The sequence below is a fragment of the Bradysia coprophila genome, unplaced genomic scaffold (genome assembly GCF_014529535.1).
Source record: "Bradysia coprophila strain Holo2 unplaced genomic scaffold, BU_Bcop_v1 contig_350, whole genome shotgun sequence".
In the NCBI taxonomy this organism is placed as follows: Eukaryota; Metazoa; Arthropoda; class Insecta; order Diptera; family Sciaridae; genus Bradysia; species Bradysia coprophila.
Genome location: NW_023503608.1, coordinates 4253138 through 4277843, shown reverse-complemented (window position 1 = coordinate 4277843; position 24706 = coordinate 4253138). Strand labels below are relative to the sequence as shown.

General features: G+C 33.9%; 2 protein-coding genes and 1 long non-coding RNA gene across 4 annotated transcripts in view; 1 reads left to right on the top strand and 2 right to left on the bottom strand.

Annotated features, from left to right (window-relative positions):
• Positions 1–1923: 1923 nt before the first annotated feature.
• On the bottom strand, positions 1924–2720 carry LOC119080336. The gene is made up of 2 exons (XM_037188632.1): positions 2589–2720; positions 1924–2517 (listed from the first exon to the last, which is right to left on the bottom strand). Exons 1-2 carry the CDS (start codon positions 2637–2639, stop codon positions 2002–2004), a joined length of 567 nt encoding a protein of 188 aa, XP_037044527.1. The 5' UTR covers positions 2640–2720; the 3' UTR covers positions 1924–2001.
• Positions 2721–11902: 9182 nt separating this feature from the next.
• LOC119080339 lies at positions 11903–20360 on the bottom strand. The gene is made up of 4 exons (XR_005088314.1): positions 20265–20360; positions 20166–20172; positions 18829–18834; positions 11903–11913 (listed from the first exon to the last, which is right to left on the bottom strand). It is a non-coding gene; the product is annotated as an uncharacterized LOC119080339 (long non-coding RNA).
• The window catches only part of LOC119080330, a 64150-nt gene continuing 51346 nt past the window's right edge, over positions 11903–24706 (top strand). For both annotated transcript variants that reach the window (XM_037188627.1, XM_037188626.1), the window contains exon 1: positions 11903–13162. In XM_037188627.1, the coding sequence (XP_037044522.1) occupies positions 13069–13162 (94 nt within the window). In that variant the 5' untranslated portion in view covers positions 11903–13068. The remainder of the gene's footprint in view (positions 13163–24706) is intronic.

The window sequence follows — 24706 nt, the reverse complement described above, 5'->3', positions numbered from 1 at the left end:
GCTGGAAATTTTAACGATATGTCTTTTATTAGTGCTGAAAAACAAATAGCCCAGTGGCGCCCGGAGTCTTATGCCGGCTCTGCATTTTTCTAAAGAATTTCTTATAAAAATCGAATATTTTTTATCAGTAATAATGAATGAAACAATCTAGAACTTAGAACTTGAAGGGAAATCCACGCCGTAAGTGCGGTCGAAATTCAAAATGGAAAGTGCGGAGGTCCTTTTAATTATTGGGACCATTTGAAGGCTGCATTTTTTACGTTGCAATTTGGCAACGGGCTACCCACACATACGTACTGGCACAACCACGAATAAAATACCTCTTTTTCAACAAATTTATTCAAGAACCAAAACAACAGCTTTTTCTTTAATTTATTAGTTAGGGAAAGCACAGACGAGACAGTAAAACACGACGCTTCTTTGCGTTACATTATTATTTACTGAAGATCCAGTGTAGATCAAAATCACAAAAACTCATTCAAAAACACAACCAATCAAAGAGATTCATTCAAAAATCAAACCAAAATCAACTCACTAAAAACGAAAAACCCAGGCTGCGACTGCACACTCGTGTCCACAGCAAAACAAATCACTCAGGTACGCACGGTAATCACAAAACCACTATGGAAAACTCAGTTAAACTGCAACGCCAAAACGGTCAAGAAAATCGTATAAACTGCAGGTTGACTTTCATACTTGTTTCGGACGGTAACTGTGATTCAATTTCCATTGGAACGCCCAAAGTAATAGTTGCCGTTGCCGATTACTGAACGAGTGGTGGTTCGTAAATTCGTCGATGAATAAAATACGTAATCAAACCGTTGTGCTCTTAAGCAGAGCGTTTGGAATACCTAAATGAAACTACTGAGACAACAAATACGCATAGGTATTGGGACCATTTGAAGGCTGCATTTTTTACGTTGCAATTTGGCAACGGGCTAGGGTCCGCTAGTCTGAAATTCCATCAGCCGATGGCAATTAATCTGAAAAAACTGAGATCACTTGTTCGAAAATAAAGTTTTTCGCTGTCTTGTGTAAGACGCTAGCGGAAGCAACTGAGGATTGTCAATCCACTCTGACCTAAGACCGCCTCTAGTTCTCGAGGTCGAAACAGCTTTCTTTATCTTTGTTACCACTTTACGTGATGTACGGGCAAGGGAAGAGCTAAGACTCTGCTTGTCGTCTGAAAGAGTTTTTATTTCAAAATCGAAGGTGTGAAAGTGTAAGGAGTAGTTCAAAGTTTGGAGGTCCAGAGAGTGGTTGTAAATCAAGTGAGCCAAAGCAACTAGCAGGGTAATAGAAACAAATAAAGTAGTGTTTTAATCGAAGTATGCGAAAATGTCCATACCTATTTTTTCATAATGTCATTGCAAAATTACCATTAAGGCTGCTAATGGTGTTATTGGTACCAAAATACTACTCTATTTGACGTGTAAAAACCTCTATTACCCTGCTAGGTGCTTTGAGTGAGCATTAAAATGTATTTTTCGGTTCACTTTTTCATTGACTCGTTCACTTGAAATTCAAATTTTAGGCACACTTACGCCTTGAATTATAAGAGAAACTGAATCAATGAAATTAAATCAGAAATAACATTGTGGTCCCACGACTAGTGTAGTCGACAACGCAATGAATGTTTACCGAGCGAGTTCCGGGAAATGAGTGATTGGAGGTTGTTGGTGACATGGAAGAAATAGTTTTCTGAAGTAGAGACAAACAATTCCACCTCAACCTTCCCGTCCTCACCCCTTCAAAGTTTAAGTGCAGAGGTGTCTATGTCGAATTATTGACAGGTTTACGTGAAATGGAGAGATACGTGTGATAGCTCATTTTGAAGGTAAACGTTCAAAGTTTTTTGTTAAATCAATGGCAAAGTTGAACCAAGTCGTTGAAGAAGAGCGAAGAAAACATTGTTGGTTCACCACCATAATTTTTTTTTTTTTTTATTAAACTCTTGTCACAGTTTGACATATGTTTTCGAAAAATAACACCCAATACTTTCTATTCATCACATTCGCCTCCTCCAACATGAACGTCAAGACCTAATTCATCTTCATCACAATCATGGCAATCATGACCGTCATCACCATCGTTGATTGGTACTGCGTCGCCTTGACAATTACAGTCTCCATCATCATTACCGTCGCCGATTGGTACGTTTCCATCACCATTGCCGCCTCCGATTGGCACGTTTTCATCATCATTACAGTTACCGATTGGTACGTCACCATCATCATTACCGTTACCGATTGGTACGTCTCCATCATTTCCACCACAATTGTTACCCTGACAATCGACGCCTAATCCAAGTGAATTGATTGGGCCTCCTAACGGTGGCTGAAGGCCACTCAAAGGTCCAACACAGTCGTCACACCCCAATCCAACACCACATAGTGGGTCATCTAGAAGACTTCGGAAACCATTTAGAAGACCGTTTGGATTTGCACCGCCACTTCCTCGTGAGTCGGTGTTTAGCACATCAGTCAAATCTCCTGAGATCGGCACACTGTATACGAACTGTGACGGTAAGATGGGCGAAAAGTTTACAAAAATTGAAAGTTTTTTAAGTTACAATCATCACTTCTTACCTCAATGGCTGTTGCAATGAGAGCGAATAATAAGGTAATTTTTAGAGCCATTATTATTGACGAATTTTTCGTTTTTAATTTACTGTACGAATCCTAACAGGCAATTGATGATCATCAGCTGACTTGATGTTCCTTTTATAGTCGTTTATTAAAAGCTGAGATTACAATTTCATTCTATTTTCGTATTTATTGGAAAAAGTATGTTTGCATTTCCGCAACAAAACGACGCAATAGCGTCACTTTCATAGCGTCAGCAAATCAGCTAGAATTTCGTTTCGTTTTTTCCACTATGAATCATCATGAATTGCATTTCACATTCCTCCACAGAAAACAACATCTTCTTGTGTAAATATCTCATTGATACGCAACAAATTTGAATGAAAAACGTAAAAATAACAAAAATATTGACGGAATGCTAAAATAATTGAGGCCAGAGAGAGATACGTTAGCCGTCCGATTTTTCGGGCAATCAACTCGAGTACCAGACTCAGGAGTCTCATTGGTAAGTTTTTAATTTGCATATAGCTTTAGTTCTTGTGATATTTTCTAATTTCTTAAATCGGGAGCAACAAAGACCAAAATAACGTCTGTTGGTTTATCCAAAAGTAGGGATGGGAGACGTTCAAAATTATCGATAGTATCAATCCAAAGAAATTATCGATAATCGATTAATCATATCGTTATCTATAATTTGATAATTATCGATAATTATCAAAATATCGAAATTCGATAATTATCAGAATATCGATATTTTGATATTTATTTGAAAATTTATGATCATGTACCGATATATCGATAAATATCGGATTTTCGGACCGAAATATCGATATATCGAATTATCGATATCTTGATAATTATCAAAATATGAATGATTATCGATTATCGATATATTTTTGATAATTTTCGATAAAAAAAGTCGATAATTATCGATTATCGATAATCATTTTTATATCGCCCATGCCTATCCAAAAGCACAAAAGTACATTAGGCCAGATTCAATGTGAGTAGTATTTCGCTTTTACTAATCTGGCAGTTTTTATATTTAATTTAGAATCAAAAATATTTCCCCTTAAAAGTTGGTCTTCAAATAGAATATCATGGACGATTATTCATCCGTTATTGGTAATATCGACCCGTATAAACGATAGCCTCCAGTTATAGTGAGCCTATAGAGGAAAATCCATGTTAAAAGAGGCGAAGTAAAAGATTTCGCATCGTTTAGTAAAACAATGTTGATCAAATGAAGTAGCAGACCCGATAATAACCTGCTGATATGCTTGCTATCTGTGTCATGTTAAATAAAGCAAACAAAAATTTGAATCTGCTAGATTTTAAACAAAAAATTTCCATTTTACATCGAATTTTTCAATTCAATTTTTTCGACTTTAGTTCAGTACAGGTCATATCAAATCAGCTCTGATGATAAAATGGTAAAATTAAGTTCAGATCCCATCGGATAAACTCTTGTTTCAGGTATAGGTACTAGACCTATTACGAGCTTCAGTATAGTTAGAGGTAGACTACCTAGAGGAATTATGACCCGGAATTCATTGAAAAATTATATCACACACACCGGTATAGTATCGTTTACTATATGAACGAAAGAAGCTGGAGTATTTTAAATTTTTTGTTTCTAATTACATCTAATTCATGACAGTCAAATTGAGAGCACAAAATCTTCAGTTTTGAACCTACAGGCGTAATAATGGAATTTCTGAACATTCTATAACTGAACACAATCAGAACCACATTATTTGATTGTTAAATTTCTGCCCTCAAAATGTTCGTTTAAACTTTCTTTAAAATGTATAAGACAGCCATTGAAAAAGGTTTCTTTATACAACAGACCATTGAAATCCTACATATCCTACATTCAATTTGAAACAGTTTTATCATGACAACCAACAAATATCTCAAATGTATTCAACTTAAAAGCAGTTCTTCGGACCATTCTTCTTCATGGAAGAAGATGCCATTATCGTATTTCATACAACACCTCCCCTGAACTCTTGATAAGTAGAACCCGCTATTCTAATTGTACTGTTTTCTGGTCATGTGGTTTTCCGCAATTCCATTTGCATGTTATGCAAATATATTCAACATTTCTCTCAATTTTATAATCATTTCCTGGCAATACTTGGTACCAAACTTTTGCCACATAAAACGAACATGCTTTATCGCAATGTTGAACATTACATCTCTGCCACAAACTTCTCGGGCGGTTTATATTGTTGCAATCGTAAGTATGTAAATATCACATGCGGCCTCGTTACCTCGATATGCATACGTTATGTGTGTATAAATACAACTTGAAAATTTCCTGGTGGCCAGAATAAAAGCAAGAACTCCACTCAGCACGTTTTCGGATATATCCAACAGCAAATAAAACTCAACAATTATTCTTCTAGTCTTGTTTAGCATTTAAATGGAAGAGGAGACCTTTATATTGGGAAATTTGAATTCAGTTTCGTTGGTCTCGTTTGTTATTGAATTGTATCTTTGCTGAAAATGTAGATTAATTATTTTAAAAGCAACGTTGCAGCTCTTCAATGACGAGCTTACATGGAGCAGGATTAACCATATAATCACTAAAGTATTTGGTGAATTAAAGTTCACAAGTCCAGCGCAACTTCAGAAAAGACCAAATACGAGTAGTAATGGATTGAGCTTTTTTGTTAGACGTTGTAGATCTATGTCAGTCGAACTAATTTATTAACATCCTCGAACCCTACAGGATTTAAATGTCGACAAGCCGAGAAATACGATTGAGATCGAGTCGTTGCTTCTCGGGCAATTCACCATTCATGGCAGAAAATATCTTAAAATGTATTTGTTCAAAGCCTGCGTCGAGGCGAAAAAATCCGAAACTCTTGTGTAAAGTGCATCGAAATGAGATGAATAAAATTCCGACTTTTCAGATCTTGTTATTCAACATCGACCAAATATTTCCAAATTTTTAGCCGGATTATGCAAGTGTTTTACACAAGTGAACTCATATTATGCTCATATCCATTTCCTATGGCTGAATAAATATTTTGCTCTGGTAAGCTATGTGTATCGCTGTTTGTTTTTCCGAGCAGAAATTTCAAAATGCATTTAATTTTGGAACGTTGCCAAAATCGATATTTGACAAAAATGTTGAAAATTGTTGAAAAATACAATCTAAAATGGACTTTCAAATCATATTGCAATACGGAAATGTAGGACTGGAACATCTATATAGTAATGGGAGCAGGCATTCAAGAATTATTTCTGAATTTCTTTTTTATTTAAATTGATGATGTTTCCCCGGCTGTTTGCACTAACTGTACCATAACAAGTTTTTAATGGAAGGCTTCTTTCATTTCGTTTCGATGTGTTTAGAGTGTTCCTTCTAATATGGAACAAACAATCAAATTACATTAAAATCGTAGACGCAGACGATTGGAACGGTTTCAAACATGCTTTTACTCAGAAATTCAAGTGCACTTCATCTACCAGTTTAAGTGCATATTTCAATTGATATTACTGCCTGTATTACTATAGTTCTCGAAGTTCTTGATAGATCTAATATCCTTGAAGTAAAATTTGTTGGATTTAGTCCAATAATGTAAATTCAGTGAGTGTTTTAGTTTCAGTATACTATAAATCATAATACTTAGTCTTCAGTTTGCTCTATTGACTCAATTACCTCTGTGTTTATTTATAAAATTTAGATTTAAAGCGTACTAAAATGGAGGAAATAAAAACACTGTCATTTCGGTTATAGTAAAGTCAGTAATAAGTTAAATTGTAACTTAATTCATCAAAAGCGTTTGTTTGCTTGGTGAACACTGAGAGCTTCTTAGACAAAATTTATTTCTAATTTCCGTTATGCGAAAAAGACTTTATTACCAATAGTGACGTAAAGGCCGTTTCAAAGGTCCAAACGACCGAAAGTTGCAAGTTCAGCAAGCATGTCGAGTTATTCTAAAAGTTTGTTTAAACTTCCAAAGACGACTTAGTATCATATACGCATTTTTACTTCTCTTACTTTTTTTGATGTAAGCGTTTTCATGTTTTCAAACAGATTGGTGGAAAATCTTGTATTTCATTAGTTTAAACATTTTGCATACATTTTGCATAAATATGCATTAACCAGTAGGGCGTATCGAATTTTGAAAATTTTAAGGACCGCGATAGTATGTGTGCGGAAAACGTAGATCATCGAGAACTGTGCCCGGGCATGTGGTTGATGGATCCGATGGAGCCATGGAAGAAGTCCCACCGGGCGACTTTAAGTTTCCGATGGTCATAATTCGGAAAGTTGAGAATATTTTTGTACTAAAAAATCTGAATAAATTGAATTTATGAGAAAAACGAGAAATAATCGATTTAATAAGTTATTTCACCCACGAAAGAAGTAAGAAGTCGATTTCGTTGCAAATACACAGATTATACATATTTTTCGATATATTTACGAAAAATTGAAGTTCGTAGCATAGTTTTTCAATTCATGTGCCACATCGAAATAACAAATATTTTGTGAAAGAGTTCAGCTACAACTGTCGTGGAGTATTATGTATACTTACTGGTCAAGGTGTCATCGACTCAACAGCACCGGTTGCAGTGTCTGCAATGGCTTCGTGGGCGACGTGGCCACTCTTAAAAATTCCATTCACAAATGTTATAAAAGTGATTTCAAGTGTATATCCGATCGGGACATGCCTAGTGTACTGGTAGTGCTCGACCTCCTCTACCACCTCATACCACAGGCCAAACAAAATCATTTGTCTCTCAGGAAATATAAGTCAAAAACCAAAAGGTCACATTTTCGATGTTAGGCAATCTTGGCAGTGGCACCTTTTGGACTATCGGTTTCTTCACCCGGGGGACTTCTTCCATGGCTCCATCGGATCCATAAACCACATGCCCGGACACAGTTTTCGATGATCTACGTTTTCCGCACACAGGCTATCGCGGTCCTTAAAATTTGCAAAATTCGATACGCCCTATTAACCAGAACACAGTGCTGAAATTTATGTCGTCTGTCTACATCGATAAGAGATAAGAGTAAAACCAAGCAGGAGCACTTGATTTTACTCGGAACCTGAATTATCTAGTAACCTAGCAGTGAATAAAATTAATTCGACTTATGTCAGCGTTCACTTGAACTCATTTTCATACAGTGTATTAGGTCTCTTATTTTTGACATTCGAAAAATGAATAGCTCCTGCTTGGATTTACTCTGTCGTGATATCAGCAACTTGAGCTATGTGACTGAAATACGTAAAGGCATTCTCTGTCTATCTAGAATCACATTTTATTTGATCAATCGTACCTTAGTGTATGTACGCACGTACATGGCAAACAAAATGAACATAGTCTCATTACCAACCATTATATCACATTCAGGACTGTGATATAGGTTACCACTAAGCCGATTTTAACCAACGAAGTATACAATTTAATTTGATATTGTTCTAAATAATGAAACCAATTTAGGTATGCTACTAGATCCAATATCAATTAATCTTGCTGTGACACAAATATCAAATGACATTGATAGTGAATTATTATTCTCCATCGCTATACATTCTATCAAACATCATCCTCATCATTGCTTTGACTATCTTAAGCCGATGGAATTCACTGTGCTGAAGGTTTTCATATATTGCATACATAACCGTTATACTTATTATGATTTATAGCACGTTGTCTCATTCAAATTCGCAGCGACAAAACTGTTGAAAACGTTTTACCGTATGTAAGTACTGCAACATACATTTTAATCTAAAGAACATTTCGCATTTCTTTAAAAGTGTTTTCCGTTTTCACACCCTTATACACCATCGGATGAATGGACTCAAGTCTAGCTCAAAGTGATTGTAATATGGCGCAGAAGCATTTCTTGTATTTATTGATACTATATCTCGAGATCATCGTTGTTGTTGTAGTGAAAAAAAAAACGGTTTTCTCATTCTCTCTTTGCGCAAGTTTAACTAGAGTACGTGTGGTTCCGATTCGGGATATAAAATTCGAGTGAATGAGGGAAAAAAGAAGAAAAGCAAAGAAAAGAAGGTTATAGCAATCGATAATATTCAAATGGACACATTAATCAGAGAGGAAAATGTCTTGTGTCATTTTATCTAGAGCTTAAATTACAATCAAACAAATATGAGCTAAGGGAGATTTATTTAACCCTGGTTTGTTTCAGCGGCAAATTATGCCTCTCGGATATTTTATGGACTGTACACCAATAGAGACTGTAACGGTATATTCTTGTGCTGTGTTTTTTTTCTAAAGAGATTTATTAACGATTGCGAAACCAGTCAATTGGTTTGACCCAATTTATGAGTAGTATGACGGCAGATAATTTACTAACAGATTAAGGCTATGACAATTTGAACAATTTAATTAATTGGAGCATGTTATAAGAGTTGAAAAATGAAAGAATTATGTAAAATGAATCGAGATAGGTGACCCGTAAAGTGTGGAAATGGAATGGTCGGCCACGTAGCTTTAAAATGGGTTTCGATTATCAATCATTTTTATGACGCATCTTCGTTCATCATGCCTAAATTTTTTGACACAAAAATGATCAAAGTTAGCTACCGTTTTGGTGGTCTTAGCAGAATTGCATAAATTTTGGGAGTTCATCTTCAAGCAGTTTGTTTATGAATTTTGGGCTATGAAGACATTTCGGAAACTATAAATGATAATTGTGTTTTCTTGGGTCTTCTGTCAATTTCCATTTAAGCATTTTAGAGCTCAGCATTACCGCATAAATGTTAGGCTAAGTTTCATTCATTGGGGGGCATAGCATGGCAAGATCCTCATTAATAAACTGTTCTAATGTCTATTGCAAAATCATTTCATAAATTTCCATTGTTGTACTTCATTTGAATGAACAATTCAAGTATAATCGCTATACCAACAAAGTCCAAAGGAAATTATTACTTTTTCACACACACACTCAATTTCATGTTAACAACGAGCAGGAATCGACAGCCGTTTTTTATATAATGAAGCGAATATATATTTACACCCCTTATTCACCCACCCATGCTCCAGCGTTTGTGACGCTGCTCGTATGTATAAGAGATAAACAAGCAATTATCCCATTTTGATTACGCGTTCAACGAATTTTAAATTATTAAATTGAAATCAGCATGTATTGGTTAAAGCCATCGGGTTTATGTTACATGGCCGCATTGTCAGCCATAATTGTAATGTAATCTTCTAACGAACAATGAGGCCAGATTTATTAGATTTAAAAAAACCATTCAGCTTTGTTTGAGAGCGGATATGTTGGGGGTGCATTCTGGTAAATTAACTTTTTTGAGGCAAAGTTGCTGAATTTTGAAATTTTAAATGAATTTTTTTTTGTAACGACCAGGGGTTGTTCATAAACAACGGATGTTATACTGACTCCGCTAAAAATGTGCAGTTGTTGAAGCAATGCAGTCTTTTAAGAAAAGCATTGAATGATCAATATCAATATATTAATCTCAGCTTTGATGAGGTTGAAATCTACGTTCGCATAAGATCGACCATAAACTTAATGATGTTTGTAATTAGATTTTGTTTCAGCGCTATCATTTGTTGAATGAAACATTCAAGAAAAAAATCGAGCACAAAGTGATGCTTAGAGTTGTACTCCCTCCTACAACTTCAGATTTTCCGGGACTCACAATCTTATTTCTAAAACATGACGTCATTTAGGAACACGACCTCTTAGAGTTGCATTTTATCACACATTAATTATTTTTTGACTCAATTACACATCGTGTAATAAAACAGAGCGAAACGAAGCGAGGATTTTCCTGCCAGCGCGTTTGAATAAAATGATAATACGTTTGAAGCGGAATTATCTTTACAAAACAAAAAGGTTGATCAGGTGTGTAATGAATAGAATTTGTAATAATAAAAGTCTGATTTTGAATATGGATTTCGATGTTATGACGAAAAAATTTTACTAATCATAAATTAACACCTTCTTTAAGAACTGGACGGGACACTTCTGAAAATCCAGGACAAGCTCTAACTTGATACGTTGAAATACTTGTTAAAACTGTATCAACTGTACCAAACTGTGCAAAATGACGATGTTCGCTGCCTGTGAAATATTAAATCTTTCAAAGGCTGTCCTATTCTTCCGGACAGCATTTGTGCAATATTTTCAATTTTCCTAGAAATTGGACGCTTAGGATTAGGATAAGTTGTTGGGCCAGTTGTCCAACACATTTCCAAGCTTACGAAAATTAGATCAATCTTCAGAATTAATTACCTCGCTGCTGGCTCTTTTAAAACTTTCTTTTGTACCTCACGATGATGATGATGTTGCTCAACCATTTGTGCTCTAAAACTAGAAACCGTAAGCGATTTGTTCACTCAACACGTTTGAGCCATATCAGTTGTGTAATTGGCTTTGGATACTTCTAAAGTCTCAATTTCAAAGGACGTACCATTACCACTCCTTTATGTAAATAAACTTAACCGAAACGTCAGCCAATTATTTAGTAATGCATTTGCAAATGAGTATTTGCCAACATCAAAAAAGATCATTAATCAGAAACAAATTTCACGAAGCTGTGACTGTTTGACCCACATAACATTCATCAATGAAAAACCCACCCTAGCTCAACTTCATTTTTCGTGACTATAAACAATGTCATACATTACGGAGTCTCTCTATATATATAATGTGTGTGCCATGCTACTTCTTATGATGATGACTTCTGATTTTATTAACATACATTGAATATTTGTCGCAGATATCAGATAAAATGTCGTCGCTAACTAAGCCATATTATGAGCTAAATAAATGTGCTATGTGTGCATGTATATATTGTACACACAGCATGGTGCTAGCGTATATATAATAGTATGTGTTATACATATGGTCATGGATTGTGTATACCCATAGATAGTGTACAGAAAGAAGAGAAACCTATTTTTCATGTGTATACCCTTCCATCCGAACAATAACAAGTTGAATGTTATAAAAAGGAGTTTTCAATATATACCGAAAAGAAAAGCTATTTTATGTGAACCTCGTTCTGTGTAACCGAGCTATATCTGTATAGTATGCATATACACAATCGCTTTACGCGCGAATATGGCCCATACATATCCTACTATTTACCTTTCGGCTTGGAGAAAAGCTTTTATATTATATGCATCAGCTTTTCATTCACATATAGATGGGTAAGACAGGGTGCCGCACAAGTTTTGTTATTGTACATAGTTAAGGGATGATGGAAACAAGAGAAAGAGAGCCGGTCATGCGCATCAGTTTACTGGTACTTGTGAGTGGCACATTTTAACCCCCCGCTATTCAGTCGAGATGCAGATCTGATATGGTCTGCACGTCGTGCGTTCGTTCCTATCCGTTAAAAGAGATTTTTTTAATCAGAATAAAAATGGGAAAAAAATTGTCAATAGGAAAGTGAATGAATCTTTGGATCGGTTTTTCTCGAAGTGGAAAACATGTGGGCGAATATTGGCACAGCATCAAAATAAAATGGATTAGAATGGGAAACGCTTAACGATAAATTATAATGCAAATTCAATGACGTTGTTTCAATTTAATTATGTTAAAAATTTGTGAGAAAATCATGTGTATAGAATGTGTCCAAAAATAGCAAAAAATGTTTTATTGAAATAGAATATTTTAGAAGTCGAACCTGACAATTCGTTCAGTGCTTCATTGTGTTAAAGCGATTCTAACCAGAGTTTTATTATCGAAATATAGAAAAGTTATGGTAAATATCAAATTTGCCCGTATGGAAGTTATGTAATATTCGCAAAATATGAATTTTAATAAAAAATAAATAAAAAAAAAGAAAAAAATATTTAGGTTTACCAGTTTATGTAGTATATACCCACCTAGGAAATTAAATTACATAAAATTGGCCCAATTCAAACGAATGTGGAGCACAACCGTTGAATGGAACAACCTTGAAAAATAAATAGCATATATACATCGTGTATAGAAAAGCTCGTGTGTTATATAATTTAGCAAAATATTGTACTCGATTCGTTTTTATGTTTATTTATTTCAATGGATATCGATACACGCAAAAAAAGAGTCTATTGATTGTTGATGGTGGTAATAACAAATTTTTCGGTTTTTTATGAAAAAAAAGGGAGAGAAAAAATGCATTGAATTTTCTGGTTCAAGTGTGCACTGCGGCAATATATTCGTGACGTTCATACAGATAAATATCACCGTTAGTTTACAATGTCCTTGAACTGGAAAACATTTTTATTTCATTCCGTGAACACTTTCTAATTATAGCGAAACTTTTACTATTATTTAATGGAAATATTTGAATGAAAATAATAACAGTTGTGAGGTGAGATAGTGAAAAAAAAATCTGTTGTGAAACAACAACATAAATATAACAATCCGAAAGGAGTGTAATACATAATTAGTTTCTCATTGCCAAAGTGCCGTAATAGCGAAATCAAAATGGATTAAAAATAAAAAGTTTGGAGAGCATTCAGTCGAAATTTTATGAAAGTTAAAAGTGTCTTCTTTAAGAAAACAGAACTTAACAGTCGTAAGATTATTCTTCGGATATATGCAACAGAAATCATAATTAAAATGGGTAAGTTTTCGATGCATAAATTTTCTTTCACAAATTTTCGAGTTTTGATTAAATTGTTGATTCGGTTGAATATGGAAAAGTTGAATCCAGCAAAAGTTTTTCTTGTCTGATTTCACCCAATGAACTCTCCGTTTCACAATAGTTATTTATGACATCGAGTACGAAGTACGAAGTACTTTATTAGGCTCTAGACCTGCGGTCTCGAGTCATAACACACATCGTGGAGCCTAATAAAGTACTTCGCAGCTGCGTTGCATAAATATTTTAAATCGACCTACCAACAATTACATCTAATCAATTTAATTTGAGAGTTGAGTTTAAATTTCAATGTAAATGGAAGGAGAAATAGCAATATTACCTTCACATCTATTACTTCTTTTAGTTATGTATCGCCTAATGTTTGGTACATCTTTTACTTCGTTGGTCTTAGAATATATTTTGTTATAGGACATTCGATATTTGTAACATTACCACCTACCAACGGACCATTAGAAGACGTTAGTGTCATATAGTGTGCTTTTTAGCATGTAATTTGAAATGAAAATGAAACCGTTTATTGCTGTCGCGGTGGTCGATAACAGATTGATACCTACTTGATTAAAGAACGATGAAAGCTGTCATTTATTCCAAAATATCTCTGATGTTACGCAATTCTGGATAACCTTGTGAACTTGTCATAGAAGATGTTACTAAGGAAAATAACATTTTCATGCTTCGGGGCCGAAAATGAGGGCAATTTTTCGAATTTTCTCGGGTTTCTGGCCCTCTGCATGAAAACTTACATGTGCACCTGTTTGGGACGGTTGATTTAAGGCACTTTTGCTTGTAAGCCCCACTTCGTTCGGCCTAAAATCTGCGAAATTGCCTAAAATCAATCGTCCAAAACAGGTACACAAATAACCATTAAGTCATTGAATTAGGAGGTGAGTAATACCGCTGAACGATTCTTCTGTGTGAAAGTAAAATGAGCAACACTAGTTCATTTTTAAAAGAATTTTCAATTTAAATTCCATTCGTCCACTTATTGTGTTCGCGTTAAAAATTAATTTTAACCTTCCAGATATGGCAGGCGTATCAGCAGTTTTACTATTGGATCTATTACTTCATTTGATCTAAGTATTTTCGAGTAATTGATTTCAAATCTTTTACTTCATTTTTTTAAATATGAGTTTTGCTATAAGAGACTTCAGCAGTCAGAGCTTGTCGTTTATTTCTAAGTCGTTTTCGATAACAGGTGATAGACATGCATATCAGATGAAGCACCAAATTGTCAGCAAAATTATAATAGTGGCACATCTATTGTCATTTAAAATACATTCGTAGAAATGATGCTCAGACTTAGCCAACATTACAACCTGTAAAATCTTGGATCTTTTCAATTTTACGGATAGAAAACTTCATAAGTTTTCAATGGCTGAAGAGTCCTCAAAATAGATAGGGCTATTCCCTTCGTTTTATTTATACTGGATATACGAGCGTATATCCAACATATCACGTATATTTGAATATATCTCGTATATCGAGTATAATCGTATTAGTTTGACAACTGCCACCTGGAAGAAAATGATATTTTTTACGCGACGGATTTTGATCAAACAAAATGCCAGCGTGTAGCGCGAGATACTAGGAGTCCGGCAAGATAATTAGTTTTTAAATGAGACCAATATCTGCTAAGTGTTAAGACTTTGGAAAAAATCTTTTTTGCACATTGAAAACAACGTATTTCCAAAGTCTTATTGCTAAGCAGATATTGGTCTGATTATACACGCTCGTATATCCAGTATAAATAAAATGAAAGGAATAGCCCTAATATTGGTTTTTTGGATTGCAACGCTGTATTAAATAAGATGTCGATCGTTTTTTGGTTGTGGTCTTTTTTTTAAATTAATTTTAATCCTTACTTCCCTATTATTCCTGTTGTTTATGCAGCCATAGGTTAAAAATGAACTGTTTGGACAGATCTTTGTAATGGTTAAACGTTTTGCTTTCTGCTTGTTTGCTTTAATGCATAACAATCCATGGCTTATAACTGTTTTGACTTTCTCGCCGCAAGTATATGTGCCTAAACGATTGAACAACCGAGTCCTAACAAACGAAACAATAAAAATTTTGATTTGAAATAAATCTTGATCAAATGAAGTAATAGCTCTGATAGTAAGACTGTTTCGATGCTGGCTGTCTCTGATGGGTTACAATAACAAAATAGTTGTTTGCAAAATCTTCTTTCAAATAAATGTTTAGACCCAGAGCCTAAAATTTAAGAATTAATTCCCGAACATTCCAAAAAAAATTCTCAATTTTTCTACTTTGCATTTTTACAATTCACCAGGAAAAATTGAAAAACATGTAAAAACTATGAACAAGCAAAATTGGGGATTTAAGGAATTTTAAGGAATCTTAGATTTGCTTACGGCCGAGAGATATACAAATATCTGAATAATAAAATGTGTATTAAACTCCGTTCTTGATTTCGTGTCAAACCATCCAATCCCCAATTTAATCCACGGTCATTTCATAAAAGTGGATTGGAATCATTTCATGTTAGATATCACCTCTATTTACTCAATTTAATTACAATAGTAAAAAATATAATAATGTACCATGTATACGTTGTACTTACGTACACAAAAAATTACCTTTTCTGTTGTCTAAATGTCTAAGTGTTAGCGATATCCGTAAAAACCGTTATCGGCTAAACGGTACAATAATTTAAAAAAAGCGAACCTTACACACACTAATTATCTACGGTAGAGTTTTTCATAGAATGCGGTGAAAGTTACTCGGAAAATCCATTCAGACAAAAGAAAATGAGAAACAAAAAAAATACCAAAAATAATTACACTTTCATGCCGTGGTCGTTCTTGCACGCTGCTACAATTTACATAAGAGAAAATTGTTTGTGTTTTATTTACTTAAAACGGCTCACATTCCCTGTCGGATCGAATGACATGGAAAGATTAAAAAAAAAACGGCGTGACATTTATTATGAACTCATGAACTCCCATTCAATTATTTGAAACCTGCTCCATGCCGTATGATTATAGAAAAACATATAGGAAGTTAACCTCGTCTAAATCGTGAAATTTTCCAATATATTTTGCATGCTAAAGCCATATAAAAAATATAAATAAAATTCAAATGAAAAATGTGTTTTCATCGTGCCTTTCAAACATAATAAAAGGAGTGAGTAAATCAAAATCATTCTTGTGCAATAAACGTCTTTATATACTTGAGTCTAAAGAGTTTTTTAATAACAAACTTTCGATATATAAATTCGTGCATTTCGAACTATAACACAAATCCTTTATAAAGCTCCGAGTATTACTAAATGGTGTGCACACATACTTGGATTTATTGTGGATTATATCTTGCATAAACAACAGAAAATAATTTAAAACACTTCTAACGACGTGGGTTAAACATAACATTTTTAACATATAGTTTTCGTGCTATATTGTGGCTTTACACATAATATGCCGAGAAAATCGAAGGCATAGCTATACAGACAGTACTATGGCTTCTGGCTTCACTGAACAGAATATGCTATCGTTTACAAAAATCAAACAAGTCATGTTGAAATAAAATTGGATTACATTCTGAAATAGAAAGCTCGGAAACATGTTGAACCTTGCTTTAAGGTAGCTTTTCGTCGGTAACAGCAGTGTATACTGTGAACGTTGTTTTTTGTTTCAAGAGTCAACTATATTCCTTACCTTACGGACCGGTTTTAGAATCGGCTGATAAGGGATTTTGTTTTAGGTTGGTAGCATACTGTACTTACGACTGTCTTTTGACGTACGACTAAATAAACCGTAATGGTTTAAGGGGCCATTCCAAGTAGCTAAGTAACATTTCTTCCGTAATTCAGGTTCTCAAGGCCAAAATGTTAGATATGTGGAATAATTTGATGATTAGAACTAGAAACACTGTTTACACTATCTCTACAACAAGCAAAATTGCTTATAAAGTCAATCGTTTAAAACAGATACACAAACTCATTTTTACACTTAAAGAACGTTCAAAAACTCGCGAAGTCGTGACTCTCAATGAAATTGTTGCCATATAAACATAGGTAATTGAGAGTTGCAAAAACAGATATTCTCAAAACTGAAACGCCTGAGATGTAACTAAAAAAAACCGTGCGCCTAAAAGTTCCTTTCTGTTCTGGAACACTTCTGAGTGGCTGTAGTAGAAACGATTTTTATAAGAAAAGAGATGGAAAATTGTCTGCTTCATTAATTACAATTTTATAGAAAAACATGTCGTCAACAAAGTGTTTAATGAATGAATCCTTAAACACACGTTTCATATTTTATGGGTCCTCATTTTCATTTAAGCTATACATTTATGGCCATAAGATGTATTTGTCCGTCACCGTAACCATAAACAATGAGCTTCATGACCATTGCCAGAAACCATATACACACAATTCCCTTTCTGTACGTATATATAGACTGCACCGAAAGAGCTGAATTTTAAATGTTTACATGAATTTATGATGCTCATGATTCACTTCGGTCTGAACCAGAGTGATATTTTCCTTTTCTGCAAAATGAATTATGGGAACGAATTATGGTCTGTGGACACAGCGAATTTAGTGTGTAGAAGCAAAAGCGACATTTTCATAAAGTTCTGGTGAACTATAAAGACAATAACTTTCTTTGTTCAAAGGTGACCCCAACTCATCGAGAAGTTATTCAACTAAAGTGAAATTAAAGTTTAGAAACAACTGCAAAGAGCTGGTACTACTACGTTTTATTTCTTTGGTTCGTTAGTGGACCCATAAACTATTCCATTCCACGCTTTACTACCTTCTTCAGCATCACATTCATTTTGCTTACGTTTGTTTATCTGCTTGACTTCATATGAAACACACCTTTTCACATTGTGTACACGTATTGTACCGTGCACTCCAAAATGGTTCTGCTGGGAACTATTTGTTTTTACAGTCGAAACTTTTAATACGTTTTCGTATTATGAAAAGTTTCAGTGTTTGAGCACTTTTGTCTGAATATAATTGTCTGGAAAGGTGATTAATGTAAATGGCTTCGTTCAACATTACTCGACAGCGAACATGAATTTTATATGACAACTGAGAATTATCGACGTGTGCGAAAACATTATGCTTTTCATTCCAGAAAGGTATACAGGGAATATTTCTGGGACATTTTTTCCGTAATTCAGTCTTGTTTTCTTTGTTTCGATTAATCTTTTACAATTTATTCGTTGATGTACAGTTTACAGACGGTTATTCATCTGATAGCGATAATGACGATAAAAATTAACAACGAGATCCGATGAATGTGTTCTGTTATTTCAAAATCAATGTTAAAAGAAATGAAGTAACAGATTCCGCATCAATGTTTTAAAAACTGTTAGGTCAAGAGACGTAATAGACTCGCAATTCTACTCCTAATATGGTTGTTCCAATGTCGCCTTGTGATCTATTATAAAATATCTTCACAAGAAGCACTGACATATGTATGTTGAACATGTTCCTTAAAACAGCCCCTGCCTCTTGAAACCATTCTTATTCAACGATCAAAATTGTTGTGACAATAAAAATTAATTTAGCTTTCGTATTATTTGCCTAGTCAAATTTTTATGTTTTTTAATCGATTCGACCCTCGAGTTATTAAATTATTTGAAAAAAGGAAACAAAAAACTTTCTGCTTTCATTCTTTGCATCGTAAAATAAGGAAGAACAACAGTTAAGTATAAAACCTAAGAAGTAAATTCAATACCGAAAGCTTTTTGTCTACTTAACATTTATATTGAACAATTTTCGTACTATCAAAGAGATTTGAATTTTCTGTGTGAGCGCACAATAATGAATTTTTATAAGTTTTTAGATATGAATTCGGAGAGAGAAGAAATAATTTGATGGTTTTTATAAAGGATTTTTTTTGTATACCAGAAATTCCACTTTCGCAGAAACGTTATTTTGTTTCGGTTTTGGTTTAAAATCAGAAACTCCTATTTCATCGTTTAATCTTGAATTGAGGGTGCTCAGCTCACACACAAAAACAAAACTTAGCTTCAAGTCTTGAAAAACTCTGCAAAATTATTCTTGAAATCCGAAACAACACTAACATTACCCAATTACGTTAAGTGTCTACTCTCCGTTGTGTATAGCTGAAAAAAATTACCTTTTCGCTGAATTTTCTTCGTATATTTAAATACCTACTTTGATATTCAAATCGCTGATGAATAATATTATTCTACTTAAGACTTTGTTCTCTCCGGAAAATCCAATAACTTTACCCTTCAGCCTAATGAAAAAAATTAATTAAATTAAGCAATTTACGGCCTCCATTTTTAAGGAAAATAAATGATGAAATTAAGTTGACTGAAAATTGGTATCATCCTTTTTGAAATTTATCAGGCTCCAACAAAATAGCAAAATAAAACCGACCAAAAAATAAATCTACACTACACGCTGTCAGCTCAGCACAGATAAGGAATGAGTAGAAATTGATACTATAGCAGCTATTGTCTACTTGCTAATAGTTTGCGTTAACCCTAATTTTACGATTGTTAACTTGACAGGTCGGTTTAACATAACACATGGCTGTTGTAGGTTCCAATAAATATTGCAATAATGTTTGTCCAACCTGTTACTTAACATTTACCACAGCTCAAGAGCTGTATATTTACCAATTTTTGTATCCAATACAAGAAACATCTTTAAGCTGTCACATACGGCTATTCATCTGTTATCTATAACGACGACAAAAATAAGGCCAAGCTCTATGTAATATGGTTCCTTATATAGTAAAATGGATGTTAAAAACATTGGAGTACAAGATTTGAAATCAACAGATTAAAAGTACTTTAATCAATGGAAGTAATAGACCCGATAATAAGACTGGTTATATGCTTGCCGTTTGTAAGTGGTTAACGCAATAAATTTATCTAGAAAGGCTGAAGTTGATGGAGTTGGCCAAATTTTGATTGTCAGTTGCAAGAAAAAGATGCATAGCATTTTAAGCTATAAGTATACAGTCAGCCTTGAAATGAAATTTTGAAAGAAATTGTGTAGACTACCTGTCCATTCTGCTAGCGAAAAAAGTGTCGGAAAGTCCATGTATTTTCTGTCTACACAGATAAAAATATGGACTTAGATCTAAATCTTTTTGGGATTAACAGTACACGACCGAATCTTTTTTAGGATTTAAATTTAATCCCCTCAGGGATTACTTGAACCCCAAATAATTAATCCCTAGAGGAATTAAATTTTAATCTTTGAGGCACTAACGTTTGACGCTTGTTTACTATGCGTTGAAAAGAAAATCTCATTTTAATCTGATCAAAATGTTATGTGCAGTGCAATAAAAAAAATCTAACCCTTCCTACTTTCACTTAAGAGCTTCCGAGCGTACGCTGAAATTGTAGCATACATTTCTGCGTTTCGAAATTTTTGATCGCTGATATCTTTTTACGAGAGCCCCTTTTAAAAAATGTACGACCACATTTTCGAGTAAAATTTGTCAGCTTTGAATAAAAAATAAAATTGTCTGTGAAAGTTCCATGTGCTTTAAGAAAAGTGTACCTTTGATGCAAATTTGGGGCATCGGAACAGTTTTCTCAAAGCACATGAAACTTTCACAGACAATTTTATTTTTTATTCAAAGCTGACATATTTTTACTCGAAAATGTGGTCGTACATTTTTTAAAAGGGGCTCTCGTAAAAAGTTATCAGCGATCAAAAATTTCGAAACGCACAAATGTATGCTACAATTTCAGCGTACGCTCGGAACCTCTTAAGTAAAAAATAAAATAAAAAAAAACGATTTTTTTGTCGGATATTGTGTGATACTACAGTTTTTAGCTAAACGTCTGATATGAGAAGAAGCTTTTTTGTGAATCTGGAATGAGAAATGTTTTTGTTAAACAGAATTTTTTTTTTACCTGACGAGATTTGAACCCGGGACCTCCTGCACTTCAGTTTACGATCTTACCACTGCTGCAATTTGTTCTAAATCCCAACGTGGCTTATTGTGAACCGTTGTTTCAAAGAAACTAATTCCTCGTGGGATTAAAATTGGGATTAAAATGCAGATTGCCAGATGGCAAGATCGTCACTTTAAACCTCGATATTTTTTCATGATTTTCATTTTTATATTCTTCTGTAGTTTCCTTACCATTCTTTATAAGTATTTAACCATTTAAATTCAAAAATGTCTGTTTTCCCATAGTAATGTGAAATAGTTCGCTGCTAAAATTGGCCTTACTGCCATTTTCAATCTAGAATTTCTCTATACTATCTTTAACCATATCCATATTAACTGGTAGTATCTTTACAAACCGACTTAAAATTTCTATTCTGAGCCTGGTATTGTAAGGCAGAATAAACCATCGGTAGTACCATTGAAACATTTTAACACCAAATAAATGTCCGTTTCGAATTTTTCTCACATAACCATATCTTGTTCGTAAATCGTGTTCGAACTAAATTAACACAAAAGTGTGATTTCAAGACGATTAAATTATAGACGGAAAATCAAAGCAGCAGTATCATCGTTCAGTACTCAATATTATTGTTTAGTCCTACTTTTAATCCCTGAAAAAATTAAATTTTTTCAATTTCTGGCGAAGATTAAAAATCTAATCTCGAAAGAATTACTTTTTGAAAGTAATCCCCTCGGACCTAAAAATTGTAATACCATATTTTTATCTATGTTGCCACAGGAAAATTTTTGATGCTTCCGCCTTCGTGATCAACTCGAAAGTGTCCTAATGTTTTCTTTTAGAGCCTTGAAGTATACGTCTACACGGTGAAATTAAACTCTCATCATTTTTCCACACGAGCTGAATATTTTGACAGATTGCTCATGTCGAAATTTAATTTCACCCGCTGGTTGTATACTTGGCTTTAAAGGCGGATGTTTTTTTTTTCAGAGAGATGATAACAGATGCGGTTGCTTCCATCATCAACTCTGTTAAAATCTCTCTTGTATATTCAAACACACATTTTAGTTTGCCTTACCGGTCAATGGGGAGAATTAATCTCCACTTCTAAAAGACGCCAACTTGATTCACAATCTACTACATCGTTCAAATTCTGCAGTGATGTCCATTTGTTCACTTTAAAAAAATACGAAAATTGTCTGTGAATTATAAATTTTGTTAGCAAAGTTCGTTCGGAGTAAGCCCAAAACTCAAGGAAATAATTTAGCTTTGCTTATTCAACGCTCGTATAGACAAAGTGTAATAATAATTCAACAGACAAACGAAGCCAATAAAGAGGGTTGTTTAGCTATACGTTATGGTCGGATAGAGGATGGATTTGTAATTTGAAACCACTCTAATATGAACTGAAGAGGAATAAAGAATGTGAACTATTCTAATATTATGCATGACGCAACGAAATTCCAGTATAACATTTCCAACTGAACCAACTTTTATGATAAAATATAGTTTATTTCGGTTGAGTGTTACACTGGTATACAGAGCCCCTGCTTAATAGAACGCAGTAGTAATTAAATGTTTTCGAACAAAAACTACTCTTAACATTTTGTTTCAGTAAAATTTCCCTGAATTATAATGAGGCAGAAAAGTTTGCACGCCGAGTTTCTGTTAAAGAACTATACCTTAGAATGTTTTCCGTTGTGTTACATTCAGTACATAATTTATTAAAATTTAGGTCATGTCATTATGTTATTGTTATACTTTGGCAACATTATACACATCCATATCCATAAAACCATCATACGAACCAAGACAATACAATTCAAGATGAACATGGGTGTTAGTGTTCTGAATACAAACAGACAAAATCCATGTTTTCTAGTTGCTCTTTCGTCAGAACTTCTGACAATGTTTTATTATTATCCACATCATGGATGTGTCTCTTATTTCGCTATTAAATATTTTCTCGAACTGTGAACGTAAAAACGGATTTTCTTCACATATATCCCATACAACTAGATAAATGTAAAGAAAATGCGGTACGGAGCGGTTATTATTTTCATGAAAGTTTTTCGGTTCTATTGTCAAGCAGCAAGAAAAACTTTCTTTTTATGGATTGATGAGAAAACACGAAGATCCGAAATAAAGAAGAGAAAATGGTTTAGGACATTCCATAAAAAGAATGACCGAAAATGGCATATAAAAGTATTGTATATGTACAGTGTACACATCTCATATGTATACGTATAACGAACATTTACAATAAAGCTTAGGACTTTTTTCTGAGGACATTTTTTTCTCTCTTCTTGTATCAGTCAGTTCTTTTATTCATTTTATTCAATGTGTAATATATCGATATGATAGTCACCCCACACATTGTTGTCTAGCATTGTTGGTAAAGTTGGAATTAGACGCTTATAGCAACGCAGTAACTTAAATTGAGTCTCCCAAAAAGAACAGCTGTTATTAAAAAAGTTTTTTTATGAGAAGAAGAAATACTTTCGATAGAATTGAAAGAGAATTAAATTGCACTTATATCTTTCACAGACGGGAAGTATATCAAGAGTTTAACTAACAATTTTGCCACTTTTTTTGTAGGTACTTAAGAAAGAAAAATGTTTTGTCATTTGAATTAGCTTCGCTTTCACACCCTATTCAGTTACGTCCATTTACAATGAACACCATCTTTTCCTCCATTTTTGGGTGACTATTGCTCTATTCGCTTTTGATCCTCAAATTTTTTCATCACATCGAGCATATGATTCATCCCCCTTTCTGATTATTACATTAAAACTCATAACTCTTCGCCGCAATTTTAAACTTTCACACACATTGATTACGACAGCAAAAATTAGCAGAATCGTATTTCATACGCTCCGTGTGTCTGTCTCTCTCTTATGTCTTATACAATAGACCCACACCTACCACCCACATACAACAGGCTATACAATGAAGCCTCTTTGTTGAAGTCGTTCATGGATAAAGTTCTAAACGAATTTCAAACTTTATTGAAAAAGGAAAATCAATAATGTATGCTGACATTATGTCATGATGGTATCGATGTCGAAAAATAATCTGTAATTAATTCAAAAAACAGTTGTTAATTAATAAGCTACATCACAGCTGATAGAGTTTCTATATCGAAGAATTAATTTCGAGAACAATAACAATAATTGAACATTGACACGAAACATAGTCATTTGGTCAATAATACATGACATAGATTGAGATGTTGTCGTATTCAGTATATTATTCTTCTGAATCGTTTTCAAAAGAAATCATCCGATTTTCCTGTTTGTTATGTCTATAAAGTAAGAGACAGATTTGAAATATAAGAACTGAACGTCGCAGCGTTCTTCTGTTCTTCACGAAAGTTTTCCTTATAATCTCTGATATCTTCTTTCAAAATCTTGGTACAGAAACGTGTCATCCGTGAATTTCTCGTAAAATGAACAGAATGTCAGGGGTTGATGTGATTTGAAACTTTCAAAGTACATATTACGTCATTGCCTGGAAATGAGGTTAGAGAAACGAAGACAAATAGATCATGAGAACTAGTTAAAATATTTCAAGCAATTAAAGTGTAAGTAAACTTTTAAATGTTAGCGAAGTGGAAGAATCATTTCATGTCCT